This window comes from Nelumbo nucifera, chromosome 1 (assembly GCF_055504915.1).
Source record: "Nelumbo nucifera cultivar China Antique chromosome 1, China Antique-T2T, whole genome shotgun sequence".
Classification (NCBI taxonomy): Eukaryota; Viridiplantae; Streptophyta; class Magnoliopsida; order Proteales; family Nelumbonaceae; genus Nelumbo; species Nelumbo nucifera.
Window position 1 is genome coordinate 116,279,845 of NC_142649.1, and position 15,104 is coordinate 116,294,948.

The 15,104-nt window shown below is 35.5% G+C and overlaps 1 protein-coding gene across 1 annotated transcript; it reads right to left on the minus strand.

The window, feature by feature from the left end:
* LOC104601829 (dihydroflavonol 4-reductase-like) lies at window positions 1–6,034 on the minus strand. The gene is made up of 6 exons (XM_010265311.3): window positions 5,695–6,034; window positions 5,398–5,567; window positions 1,969–2,163; window positions 894–1,053; window positions 579–771; window positions 1–458 (listed from the first exon to the last, which is right to left on the minus strand). The coding sequence occupies exons 1-6, from the start codon at window positions 5,810–5,812 to the stop codon at window positions 227–229; spliced, it is 1,068 nt and encodes a 355-aa protein (XP_010263613.2). The 5' UTR covers window positions 5,813–6,034; the 3' UTR covers window positions 1–226.
* Window positions 6,035–15,104: the final 9,070 nt, after the last annotated feature.

A 15,104-nucleotide genomic window follows, 5' to 3' on the forward strand; every position in this document is an offset into this window, starting at 1 on the left:
TTAGTTAAAAGCCAAGCTAGCACTTATTATTTCTGATACATAACAAAGTTGTTAAGCAAAGAAACACCGAAAGGAAAAAAAAAAAAAAGTTGACATATGACAACCTGAAACAACCACCCAACTTGAGTCTTGAGATATATGATGGAACTGACATAAAATCCCAAGTAAAACAACCACGATAAGCAGCAGCAGCAGCATCAGCATCATCCTTTAATTTTCATCAATCTCAATTAATGATTTCAATGGCTTGAGTTTCCCCTTGTACTAGTACCTCTTTTGCATTTTCATTGACAAGTGGTTCCGCGGCGGTGGAAAGCGGGATCAATCCCTTCTCTCTCGCACATTTTACGGCCCCAACGTACATGTCCTCCACGCTATACTTGAACTCGAACCCTAAGCTTCTAATCTTTTCCGACGAGAAGCGGACGGCTTCCAAACTTTCATCTATGCCCTCGAACCTGTAATTGATGATCGCCATTAATTTCTAATTATTACTAGATCTAATCTACTGCATATATGTATAATTTTATGGGTTGTATCTATATATAATGAGTTGATGGGGATGAAGCTAGGCTTACTTGGTGGGGATGTTATATTCGGGAAATTTCTCTTTTAACATATTTGCTAGGCTATAGATGGTGGCCTGGTCAGACGAGCAAATGTATCTTCCTTTGGCTTCTGGGTGCTCAAACAAGTAAATGTGAGCGTTGCAAAGGTCATCCAAGTGCACGAATTGAACTTGCTTTAGAATTGAGTAGTGAGATTCGGTTCCTGAATGAATGCACATTAATTCAGTTAGTTACTATAATAGTGGAGTTGAATTAATGAATTGACAAGGATATCGAGTATACTTTGTGGTGAAAAGGTCGATTAGCATTAATTAATTTAATTACCAGTGATGAGGGCAAGTGCAGTTATCATGCTTGGTGGCATCGACGACATGATAAAAGGCCCAACTACAAGCGTTGGTATGATGCTGATAAAATCTATATTGTTTTGCTCTGCAAATTCCCAGGCTGCTTTCTCCGCCAGTGATTTGGAGACAAAGTACATCTGAAGACACAATACCAAAGAGTTTAGTTGCCAAGTCTACAAAATAATGCAACTGTTCCAATAACGAATTTGGCCAAAAGATGGGTTCTTCAAAAAACAAACAAAAAGGAGATGGCCTTTAACTTAAGTTCTGATCCATTTTACTGAGGTCTCTGTTTTGTGATTTTGTCCTATTTCTCAAATAAATTAAAAATACATGGCAATGCAGTGTTTTTGCGAACCCCCCGATAATACAACAAGTGGGGCTTTTCTTATCTTTTTTTTCAAACCAAACACAGACTAAGAAGAAGATGAGAACAGCGAGGGAGGTAGGTGGCTTGTAAGTTGTAGCGAGCTATAAAGTGGGGGCAGGTAGTCTTTGACCCAACCAACATAATGCATGAGGGGCGTATATATACCATTTGGATAGGCTCAGGTTGAGGATTTGAATGGGCCCAATGATGCATAAATTCTTTAAATTGGGTATCCCACATTCCCAATTTCACCCGAAAACCCATTTAGGAAGGTAAAGTTAAGTGGGTCGGCAACATAATGCATGAGGGGCGTATATATACCATTTGGATAGGCTCAGGTTGAGGATTTGAATGGGCCCAATGATGCATAAATTCTTTAAATTGGGTATCCCACATTCCCAATTTCACCTGAAGACCCATTTAGGAAGGTAAAGTGAAGTGGGTCGGCATGGATTGGTTTGAATTGGATTGATTTAGAGTAGGTATAGGTGGATCATACCAAACCATCTACACCCAAGTACCTAACCAAAATGCCACCCGTCTAGAGTCAAGTTATGAGCTTCGCCTTTTTTTTTTTTTTCTCTTTTCTTTTTAGAAATAGAAATTGGTGGGTATAGGGACAGGGACCATATATTGAATTAGAATGTTTTTTTCTTATAAGAAGGGGAAATGAGAAGCTAACCCATCCAGTCATTTTGGTTCTCCTGCAAAAGTCGACATCACTCCATGAGCTTTCATCATACTCGGGCTGTTGGTGTTCTTGAACGTTTACAGTTCCTGCAGAGGATGTGAATACAACCCTCCTAACAGTTTTTGCCTTGGCGCATGATCTCATTATGTTCAGTACACCCTCGATACATGGCTTTATCACTTCATTCTGCAAAACCAAATCCAACCAAGCCAATCCGTTAGACATCTCCAAGCAAGTGGTGAGTTTTCAACCCCAGAAAATGAGAATACTATTTCGACACAATCCATTTTTGAATTCTATGAGTTGCATAAATCTGTTTTTTTTTCTACTAGAACTCCTCTGAAATAATAAGAATCCAAGCATAAAAGAAAATGATAATGAATCAAGGAGGCGCTCTATTCCCTAAACTGACTGTTAACTTTTTTCCTTCAAGGGCCTTCTAAAAAACTTACTGCAAACTAAATTTTAACTTGGGAAATACATCTAAACATTAATCTCTCAAGGAACCTTCCACCTCAAGGCTTAAGATTTATGATATTTATAATTTGTATAAGGGATAACATGCTGTTTTTCCACATAAACCTGAAATAACAAAAAAAAAAAAAGTTAAGACATTTACTTTTCTCTCTCCTCATCACGAATTCACATCAGCGCCTCACAATGCCCCACAGCACATCCCGACCTTGTATTGGGAATATCTCCCAATGATAAGTATAGGAGATGATGAGATATCATCAGGTGATATTCTCAATACAAGGTCGGGATGTGCTGTGAGGTGCTGATGTAAACTCCCCAGGACCCTCACATTTTCTCTCTCCATTTCCATACATTCTCTATTTTCTCTTTTTTTTTTTGGAATGTACCTCTCAATTAATTAATTGGGATTTCATCCTCACAAAACTGTTTTCACACTGTCCTTATAGTCCCATAAATAAAAAGTATACAAGTAGAGAGATATTCCTAATACATGACTGAAAAAGACCAAGAGTGGTGTGAGGATGAAATTCAAGTTCCCACTCAACTAGTTAACATGCAATGCTCTAATTTCAAGTCTGGACACAAGGTTCCAACTGGTTGATTGGTAAGGTTTCTAATTGCAGCCAAGACTGAGGATCATATCCCACCCGCACCAGGACTGAGGGGTTATGAGTTTGGATGGACTACCCCTGTTACGTAGCCCTATGAAGTAAAAAACAAAGAAAAAAGAGATGGGTATCATGTCCGGACCGCCATGCAAACAAGAAAATAAAAATCTGATCCATTTGCTTTTCTCCCTTAATTTTTTCTTCTTCTCTTGGCACTGTGTTCTTTTCTCTCTCTCTCTTCTAGTCTTCCTCACTCTTTTCTAGCGACTTTGGCACCCAACTTTTTAATAATTAAATCGAAAACGCAAAAAAAAAAAAAAAAAAGACTGTTGATATGGAGAGAGTTCCTCAATCCTCATTTGTTTTGGGTTTCAATTGGCAATTAAAGAATAGCTTCTATCAGCTGCAAGTTGGCCATCCTAGAGGTAACAAAAGACCGACATAATGTTTTTCAAAACGCGAAATGATCAGATTTTGAGGATTAAAAAAGTCATGGATATGTACGTGGCCCAATAAAAAAAGATTATCATAAATATGAGCGTTTAAATGAAAAAACCAAATACTGAGTAGCATGAAAAGAAATAATGACATTCCGAGGGCTTTGATTTTTAGGTATGCAAGAATAATTAATAATGCCCTAACCCAAGCCCCAAGGTCGTTTTCCCTTCTTATCCAAAAAACATAATAAAATTAATAAGTGATGCCCCAAGGCCAAGGCCCCCTGACCAGCTATTTCCGGTGCTATTTATTTGAGCTGCTTTTTATTGGTATCTCGTTTTCTAATGATTTGATGCGTATGGTGATACTTCACATCGTTCCAAACGAATGAAGCGACGTGGTGCTTGATCCAGTGATCCCAGACTCCGCTCGGTGTGAGGAGAAAATCTAGAGAAGGAAGGTTTCATTAGTTCAAATTTGCTATCATACTATCCCCCACCAAGAAATCATTTCATCTAATTCAGGACGCAAACGTCTTTGGCCAAAACAACTCTAATACTCGGAGTGAAAACTTTTCCTCATCAGACACAGTAGATAGAATCGTCTTTCCTCAATCGATTGGGTTTATTTCTAGAAAACTAATAAACTAAAGTTGTTAGTTAAGAAAAAAACTTTGCCAAATGACAACAACTTTATTATATTTAAAACAACGATCAAAGTGCCTCACGCTTAACGCTTCTATCAAGAAGCAGTTAAAAAAAAAAAGGGAGAATGACCAATCAGCTCAGATCAGAATTTTATAGCCCAAAAGGGGGAATGCATCATGACGGTGAATTGATGTTAAATTTACGGGCAGGACGTGGTTTATAAGGGAGAGGACTAGTGGTTTAATTCAGGACGCAAACGTCTTTGGCCAAAACAACTCTAATACTCGGAGTGAAAACTTTTCCTCATCAGACACAGTAGATAGAATCGTCTTTCCTCAATCGATTGGGTTTATTTCTAGAAAACTAATAAACTAAAGTTGTTAGTTAAGAAAAAAACTTTGCCAAATGACAACAACTTTATTATATTTAAAACAACGATCAAAGTGCCTCACGCTTAACGCTTCTATCAAGAAGAAGCAGTTAAAAAAAAAAAGGGAGAATGACCAATCAGCTCAGATCAGAATTTTATAGCCCAAAAGGGGGAATGCATCATGACGGTGAATTGATGTTAAATTTACGGGCAGGACGTGGTTTATAAGGGAGAGGACTAGTAGTAGGGGAGGGGGGGGGGGGCTGGAATTCACAATTCTGAATAGTGTGTATCTGTACTTTTCCCTAAAAAAAAGGACTGAGCAGCTAAGGTCTGATTATGACAAGTTTGGTGCTCCTGGGAGCAAAATCCAAAGAACTAGCTTTTTAGCTTGGCTCCTTTCTTGAAGAAAGGACAGTGTTTTCAAAAAACAATTGGCGTTTTAACACATGTTTGGCATCATGCTGTAGATACAGTATCATTTTTTAGATAACAGTGCTGTGATGTGTGGATCGGAAACATTTTCAGCACTGGTACTTATTATCTAATTTCACATCATGTCCCTGTCATTGCCATCTCATGTCCCTATTGGCAGCAATGAACTACAGCTCCAAAAAATGCTAAATTCAGCATTATTCTAAGTCACACATTCTCTATTTTTAAGGCATGACTTAGAACACCATTTTTTATGGAAAATGGTTCTAGATAAATAAGCATTTCCTGGCACACCGTTTTTTCTGACATAACACTGATGTGTTGCTGTTTTTAGGAGCAATGGCATCGATGCCAAACAAGCCCTTAGTTGTTGGAAATTGGAACGTCAAGAGCGTTGGCAAAACGCCCGTTGGGTTGAGAGTGAGAGAGTATCATCAGTACTCACCTCAGGATCCTTGGATTCAAAATCCATAGGCGTGGCAACATGGAATACACCGCTGCATCCTTGGATGGCTTCATCGAAGCTTCCGTCGTCGACAAGGTCGGCCTTCCATAACGTCAAGTGCGTACTTGCTTTGGGCAAGTCCAGCAAGTGCTTCACCTTTTTGGGGTTGCCTGTAAATTAAATAATCGCCGGAAAATGGAAATCATCAACATCAACAAATAAATAGAGAGAGCGAAAGCAAAAAACGAATATTTGATTAATTGTTGAGAACATAGCGATATAGCATAGAAGTACAACCAGGATCGCGCACGGTAGCCCTGACGGTGTATCCCTCTTCCAGTAGTCTCATGACGAGCCATGACCCCACGAAACCAGCTGCACCGGTCACACACACGGTACCTCGCTCGGCGACCATGCTTTAATTTTCGCAGAAATTGACAAGTGCTTAAAAGAGTTGAGAGTTGAGAGTTGCAAAGGCTCAATGTTATTTTGCTCGAAGTGTGTGTGTGTGTTGCTTGATTTGCTTTGGGTTTGGTACAATTTTGTTGCCGTTGAGTATTAGTGTTTAAATAGAGAGCAGGCAATTGCAACCTTTCAGCCAATTTTAGTTGGGACACCGTCACGTGGTTGCCACCAAACGTTCGTGAGCAGTTGGGGGAAGGGGAATAGAGCATAGAATGGTAGCTTATTAAGCATTCTTTCTTTTTCACTTTCATGATGCTAAATGCGAATAAAAAGTGAGCGAATCTGGCCAAATAACCAATAAGGAGCGAACACGTGGAGAAATAACCCTTAATGCCGTGAAAGGCGGAACACATCAGAGCCAATGGACGAGCGATTTCAGATTTTCGAATGGTAGATAGCTCTGACCCAGCCATGAGCCATCCTTCATTGCATGTTGCATACTTGCTTGCATCTGCCCTCAAGTCTAAGCATATGCTCAAAGATGAGTAGATTAATGTGGGTTGGCACTGACCCCATTAGTGACAATATTCTCATTAATACCCAACTTTCCAACGGTCCTTGGCGGCCAGGCCACAACGGCTTCGGTATATTAAAGTAAATGAGGCATGCATGGTTCTACTATGTCGTGACTAGTCGGACACCAAGTGGCCCGTTTATATGTGTGTTCCTCCAATGTACGTAGTGTTTTTGTTGGCGAATCGCAAGCCCTTTTATCTAGCCTTGAGTTGATTTAGTCATTTAACTTACTAGAGGGAGATATACTTGTTAGCTTATTCATTACTTGTTGGAGGATTCTTTCTCTCCTCCTTAGCTGCTATGTGTTGTCATTACCTCATTTTTGTCCAGCCCCTTCACCTTGCTTCTTTATATTCTCTGTTTAGACCCTAAAATTTAAAAGTATAATAAGATCAATCTAAGACTTATCGAAACCCAAATTTTCTTTTTTTTTGGATGCACAATCTATACGTCAAATACTCGATTAAACTATACCAATAAACTTAAGCTTCGATTAATGAGAATATTGAGATCAATGTCTGACACTTTATAAGCTTTTGTACCCCGATCAAGCACAATCCCTGGACTTAGGAAATTAAAACTTAACTATATGTTGAATTTCATAATCAAACTCTAGAGGTTCACTTTTCATCATACCAATTTCACAAAATCAAATCCGATACATCCATTGCCTAAAGGATCTAAGATAAGGTCAACCGTTAAATCCCACATCAAATCTACAATGATCAACTATAAAATACCAAGATTTCATTTCGACGGCCTTAGATGGATAAAGTTATACAGTCAAGATCAACAAATTCTTTCTCAAATCTGAACCTTCCACCTGATTCCTCATCTTAATCCATGTCCACACATCAAATTTCCTTTGTTTAACTATCCGGTCAATAAAGATTTTGATTTGATGTTTTTGATAAATTATACAATAAATTACAACCTAATTAAGCAACTAAGCCCCTCTCATTAACTAAAAAATCCTTAAAAATCAAAATAACCTACCCATCCAATTTTAACCTTAAATTCCTTCATTTCCTTCCAAAATAAGGTTCCATTTCAAGCCTTCTCATTAATTGATGAAGCATAAACTAAAACCTAATTTGAACTAAATCTTTTAATCCACATTTTAGATCAAAGATCCATCTTTTCTATTAGATTCAAGACATTCAAAAATATCTACCCACCAAATTTTATCCCATGATTCCCTTATTCAACCTACTATCAAGTCAAGTTCTATTTTAATAAATTTCACTGATTAAAACTTATTAGTAGTAGATCTCTAACATTCAAATCTCATTTGATTAATGAAACCTCACCACTATGTTCAGAGACCCAAAAAACCCTAATACGTCAAGTTTCACAACTTAATTCCTCCACTTGACCGTTAAATAAGAAAGATTTTGTTTTGATGCACTAGATCAAATTGCCCTATTATCAGTCCCCATCTCATACTTCAAAAGGGTGAGGGCTGTTGTCATCCCTCCGCTTAACCCCTTAGGTCACTTGGACCAGTAAAATTGTGCCTAATAGGCTTAAAAACCCTAGAAACCCAAAGATACCCCTACTTAAATCTAAGAAAAAACAAAATGGCATTTATGGTTAACTTAAATTTATGTTTTATGCCATTGGGTGTCCTATTCGAACTAGAAATGTTAGGCATGCCCTAGGCTCCCATTGGATGCACAAAACCCCTTGAAATTAACCACAAATCGAGGAAAAATGTTTCATCTTTACCTTTTATTTCAAAATCTCTTACACTTTTCATAAAATACTCCCTTGAAACTCAAGCCTTGTAATTGGGCCAATTTTAGACTTGATTTCCTTTCATTTTTCTATAAATAATGACCCAAATCAAGCCCAAAAGGAAAAGATACAAGTTGGAAGCATTTTCCCACAATTGAAGGGGCCTCACTTTCGTTTCTCACAAGAAACCCTTAGGTCTCAAACCCTTGAGTTTCCAATCTGCCCTAAAGGCTTCCTTGCATCTAAGAGACATACCCAACTTTGATTGACTGAAAAAAGTGATTGAAAGCATTCTACATCCAAGAAGTAAGTTTCTCAACTTGTTTTTTTTTAATTTTTTTTTGTAGTTTTTTTTAGCTTATTCCATATTTCATTTAGGCTTAAAGAATGAGGTAGAGAGGCAATGGATCTGGGGAAACCAGTACCTAAATCTTGATAACATCACTTCAAATCAAGTCCAATGAAAGTTTGAATTATTCTCCTAAGGTTTGGTGTTTTTACCTCTTTTTTTCTTAAAGGTAATCCTTATAATATTAATCCTAAACAACTATTATATTGGGATACCACAACAACTTAGAGAGAGAGAGAGAGAGAGCAAGAGGGATACATAACATCTTCCCTTTCCTAATCTATTTGAATACAAGATCTTTAGGTTGATTGTCTTTCCTGTAGAGAAATGGAGTCACTATTTTGCAGATGAAATCAAAATTTTAAAGCTAAAATGATGGCCAATTTCCTCTAAAAAATGAGTGGTGACTCCTTTTTCTTGAACCAATCATGAGCTTTCTATAGCTTACATGTGTCTAATTGCAAGTGGTTCCTCCTTTCTGTTGATTTGATCTTTGTTAAGCATGTCAGGAAGCCTTTCAACAAGGTTGCTTATTGCTTTGCAAAGCTTGGCCTTTTTGGCCACTTCTTCTAAACTAGAGATACCCCTTCTTGTAATGATTATTTAGTCAATTTTGATTTGTTTACTTTCCAATCATTTGTAAACCAAGATGTTGATGAATGGATATTTGGACTTGGGTTTATTCAAATAAAAAAAGAAAAGAAAGAAAAAAAAGAAAGAAGAAAGAAAGAAGAAAGAAGAAAGTTGCTTGCTTTCTCTAATTCTAGATTCAGATCTTCATGAGATCGCTTTACACTTATTCTCCACTTTTGGTTGGGGACAAATTTTGTACACATAAGGTGTGGGTTCTTTATAGGAGTGTAAGCGAGTTGAGCCAACTTGTGAGCTACTTGGGCTTAGCTCGTTAAATATTTGAGCTCAACTTGAAGATTATCAAGTCAAGTTGAACATGACTCAAGTCAAGTAGTTAGTCAAGCCAAGGTTGAGCTTTAGAATACCTAGCTTGAGTAGCTCATGAGTGTTAATCGGGATTTTAATAAAGTATTATTTTTATTATAAATAAATATTATTTTTATATTACTTAATTTATAATATAAATAAATAAATAAATTTATAATAAAGTTTCATTATATATTTTTATTTATAATATTTCATAATATTGATTTTTTATAATTTTTAATAGAACTTATTTATAATTAGATCAAGTCGAGTCGAGCTCGTCAAGTAGCTTTCGAGAATCGACTCAAGTCAAATTTGACTATGAAACTCATAACTCAATCAAGCTTGAATCGAGTTTCAAGCTCCAAATTTTTGAGACAATTTCGAGCTCAAGCCACCTAAAACTCAACTCGATTCGGTTTGATTACAACCCTAGTCCCACGTGGCCCATGTGTGCAAAACACCAGCGTGTTCACTCGTGATAGGTTGCCAAGCCTGTTGTGCATGATTTTGTCTCTAGTCCATCCGGTTCCCTTTCATTTAAATTGTGACAAATGTCTCACCTCATACATAAAGATACTCATACTAGTATTTTTGCTAATAGAAACCATAATTATACATTTAATGGGACACTTGTCATGTACCAAATGCATCTGCAATAAATTAGTGGAGGAAGTATGAAATTTCTCAATCTGTATTAGGGTTCGTTTGATTTGCAAGAATAGGAGTTTACAATTAGAAAAAGAATGGTCCATATCAATTCTAGCCATTTAGTTGGGTAGAATAGTATTTTGATTCCCATTTTTGGTGGAATGGCATTCCCCCATTTGAAGGGATGACCATTGTAGCCCAAGGTTTAAAACATGGACATGATAGTGTTTCTTAATTTTCCACCATCTTGTTATTGTATTGCCCCGTATTGGTAGTATTAGTAGCATATCTATATAGCTATGAATTTTTGAAGGGCAAAAACAAAAAAAATATAGGGGTAAAAAGGGTTTCTAACCCTCAAAAGAAGCATTTTTTCACCCCCAAAGCCTCTAAAACAACAAATCCCATTTCCAAATTGTGAGATATACAAAAAGAAACACACAAGAAAGGTGTCAGCCATCAAGTTTTATGAAGTTCTTTTAAGATTCGGAAAATATTGCAAAAATAGACATATTTTCTTATAATATAATGTTTCTTGTGTTTTTTTTTTTTTGTTTTGCTTGAATGCTTGAGAATAGTTAAATCTATGTTGATCTACATTTCTTGTACTAAAAATCATAGATGTTTTGGTTTATAAATGGATTTATGGATATTTTTTGAAGAAATTTGGGGAAATATAAAATAATAAAAATTTTATATTTTTAATTTTCTCAAAAGATTGAGTATGTTGTAGATCTATGGATGATCTATCATATCCACATAAGAATTGAAATTTCTTCTTCAATATTTTTTTGCTATTCTTATAATTAAAAAAAATAAATTATAATTATTAATATTTTCTTGCAAACTATTAATAAACAATCATATCAATAGAAAAATTAAAATTTATTCATCATTTTTCGTTTTCTGTAATTATTAGAATTAAAATATAAATAATAACTATTTATATTTTTTTGTGATTTGCCGATAAAGATTGAGTATGTTGTAGATCTATGTATGATTTATCATATCCATATAACAATTGGAATTTCTTCTTTAATATTTATTTTTTACTTTTTTGTAATGTTTGGAATTAGTAATAAAAAAATAATTATTTATATTTTCTTGTGATCTAACGATAAGGATTGAATTTGTTGTATATATATGGGTGATCTATCATGTCCATTATCCATAGAGAAATTAAAATTTATTTATTTATTTTATTTTTGGAATTAGAAAATAGATAGTATTATTTTAATAAGAAAAAATATTAAGTATATATTCACTTAGAAGTTGTGCCAATGTATGCTTTATGGTTAGATAGGATAATTGAACATAGGGTTTTTTTAATTAAATTAGAAAATTAGATAAAATTACAAAAAAAAATAAATTGATATTATTCAATATGATATGATGATACGGTTTTATGATTTCTTTTTTAATTAAGAAGCAGAAATCGATATATCCACAAACCCATACAATTTTATGTCAAAAATTTAAAATTTAAATTATATTTATTTTTTAAGATAAAAATAAATAGAAAATAACCATTTAATTTGAATACCAAAAGAGTTATTACTTTAGTTCTTATGAATGATTTCTATTTTATGGAGTTAGATAATTAAATTCTTTCATTATAGCCTCTTAGAAGCAAGAAATATGAATTCAAATGTGAATTGCCAAGTGTGAACATGATAATTACATACTTTGATAAATTTGAATGTATTCACATATGTTGATTATGGTATTTTTCTTCATAAAACTATTGGAATATGTGATTTTTATGTATGTAATTATGTATATGGTATTACCTTTTTGAGGCCTTATAAGTGACCATCTTCATAAAATAATGGTACTCCATGTCACCATCTTCATTCGTGTTGGCTCTTGCCATCACATTACCTTTGATTTTTTCTTTCTTTGGAACTTTGATATGGGTTTTTCTTTTGCTAGTCATATTATACGTTTAAACGAGAGAGAGAGAGAGAGGATTAACTTAGAACTCAGCTCATATAGTGTGATTCACGGTATAGATTGTGTGGTCTTTGGGTTTGTAATAAAAAGGGTGTCTTATATATATTTTATATTTCTGCTGCTTTTGGGCAGGGATGAATGAGTCAACAAGTGTGTTTTTGTACTGGGTTGGTTGGTTAGATGTGGTGCCATGATCTGACACATTCAACCTATCTTCTTCACCCGACTTTAAGTTGGGTTTGCTTGAAACAACGAACATAGCAGCTGTTAAGGGGGCACGGATCTGCTACCCACTAGTTGTTCCCGTGTCCTTACTCCACAAGATATTAAAGTAATGCATTGGGAATATCTTCCTTTTCACTCATGGAGAGATGTTCCTAATATACGGCGATGGTGTTATGTGGGTAAGTATATGGGAACAATTTATTGATAACAGATTAGGAGTGCTGTTAGGGGCCACTGACCCATTATCAGCCTTTTAAAATATTGTATTGATGCCAGAGATTTCCTATGAGTTGATTTTCAATAAGAAACCCGCAAAAAATACCACATTTGAAGAAAATGTACACGAGAGAAATGGGATAAAACTTTGATCCCCTTAACCTCAGTTTGGAAGGAGTACAAATATGTAGAATGCAAAACCTTGTATTTTGTATTATTTTGCATGTATTTGTATTGTATATATTTGTATTTGAGGCTCAGTTTGGAAGGAGTATAAATATAAATATATAGAGTGCAAAGTCTTATATTTTGTATGTATTTGTACCGTACATATTTGTATTACTACTTTCAAATGAACCTTAACAACATTTCTGGAATTTATAAGATTATGCAACTTCATTCCGGAAAACTCTGATTTTTTAATATTTTTTTTTTGGAATTTTTGAGAGCTGCAACTTCATTTCAGAGACAAATGATGTTTCTACCATTTCTGAGATTTTGACTTGATCAAACTTATCTATAGAAACACTAGGATTGTGTTTGGTTTGAAGATAAAAGTAGGGAAGGGTAGAGAAACCTTTACAAACCTTGTATAGATTTTCCTACCTTTCCCTTCATTTTTTCTACCTTTTGCTTCAAGCCAAACATAGCCTAAAGTTAGCCCTAGTGATAGTTGGAATGAAGACATTTGTGAAGATTCATTGGAATCGAAAACATCTTCAAACAGAAGACACTTGTAGAGAGTCATGCGATAGTTTAAGCATCTGTTTGGAACCATTGCTGTTGCTCCATAAAATGGTGCCACATCAGCGCCATGTAGGAAAAAACGTTGCTGTAGAAAACAGCCATATGTTTGGAACCATTTTTCCATAGAAAACGGTGCTCCAAGCCACACTTTGGAAATCAAGAAGGCATGACTTGGAGCAATGCCAAATTTGGTGTTTCCTGGAGCTGCAGCTCGTTGCTGCCAACATGGCAGTGATGTGGCAGTAGATAATGGGTAGAAGTGCAGAAAACGTTTACTGGAGCATTGGTACCAAATAGAAAAAGTTATTGTTGCTTCAGGAAATGTCATACCTGATAGCAACGATTCCAAACAAAAAAAAAGACAGAAAATAGTGCTCCAAGCCACACATCAGTAGAACTGAAGCATTGATGTCAAACATATACTAAATTGATGACATGGATGAATTGTTTATGATAAAAATTAATTAAAAATAGAAAAAAAAAAAATTAGGAGGGGGTTTGGAGCAATTTGAGGCCTAGGGAGAGGGCTGAAAAGAAAAAAAAAAAGGAGAATGCAAGGAAGGAGAAATAGAACAAGGGGAAGATGGGTGAGGTATACAACATTATTTTATATCGCAGGTATAGATATAATCTGAAAATATATCTTAAACCTAAATTCCACAAAGTATCCCAAAGCTAGAAAGAGGACTAGTAGCTCCCACAGCCCATTCAACAACCACTCAGCCCACAACACTCGGTCTCAATGCCCAGCCGAAGCTTTTTCATTATACTTTTTTTAATGGATATATAAGAAGTCGAACTTAGGCAAAGTATTGGGCTACTGAGCTTTATGATAACTATTATACCCAGGAGGGAGGCTTAATACTCAAGTCCATTTACTGAACAGGCCAGGGCCAAAGTTAACATGATCCAACCCAAGTCGTTATCAATAAACCATTCAAATATGAATTGGGGAAATGTGTGTTCTACCTACATTTTGTTTGACGTATTTTTTCACGCGGGTTGTTGGCTGTTTAGAAGTCCAGCAACCTGTGTTTTCATCTTTTTTCTGTTTGGCTAGGAGAAGATCTAGCTGTCAAAAGGTTGCATTTTAAAAAGATACGATAAGTTTGATTTGAGCTTCTTTTAAAAAGTTAGAAATGGAGTTTCTCGCCTTTTTCATCTTATCTTTACATGGAAAGATGCACCTTCAAACAAACCATCTGTGGGCTGCCAAGGTCTTTTATAACCACATATCATTCATACCATATCTACTAGCTATCCACAGGACACTATAGCCATACATCTGGAATCTCTCTACGAACTATAATATACAAGTGCATGCGGAAGATATTCCTGATATAAAGCTATATATAGTGTCTTGTGGGTAGGTTGTGTAGCATTCTCTTGGCAAGAAGATCTGAGCGCCCCTTAAGCATGCTTTCAAGATGATGATAAAGGAGCTTAGGCTATGTTTGATTTGAAGGAAAAGGCAGGAAAAGGAAGGGAAAAGCAGAAAAACCTATACAAAATTTGAAAAATGACACTATATTATGTATTGAATTGGGTTGTCTTGCAATTCATTATCCACGGAAAGAGGTGTGGATGGTGTGGTTGGAAATGTTTTGGAAATATTTGAGGGTGTAGTGAGTTCCCAACTGTGCCATACGGCCCATACCATCATGGGCCAAAACTGAATAAGTGTATATAGATGGATGTAAAATAGTTTTCAGTATAGAACAAGCCTACCATTCTTTCTGGTTTTTTGATCTTCGGTATGGAAATTAGATGGAAATGTTGACATGCACCTCTAATGCATTGGCTTTGATGATCTTGAGTTCCCTTGTTGAACAAATACATTTGCTGTTCTTAATTTTATTTTTGATTCATTACTTTCTGATGTGATTCCGTAGGCATTGTTATACATATT

Coding starts and splice junctions, on each gene's coding strand:
- LOC104601829 (XM_010265311.3), bottom strand. CDS start 5,812: ATGGTCGCCGAGCGAGGTACCGTGTGTGTGACCGGTGCAGCTGGTTTC. Junction 2,164..5,397: donor TTGAATCCAAGGATCCTGAG/GTGAGTACTGAT, acceptor TTGGTTTTGCAG/AATGAAGTGATAAAGCCATG. Junction 772..893: donor TGCACTTGCCCTCATCACTG/GTAATTAAATTA, acceptor GCATTCATTCAG/GAACCGAATCTCACTACTCA.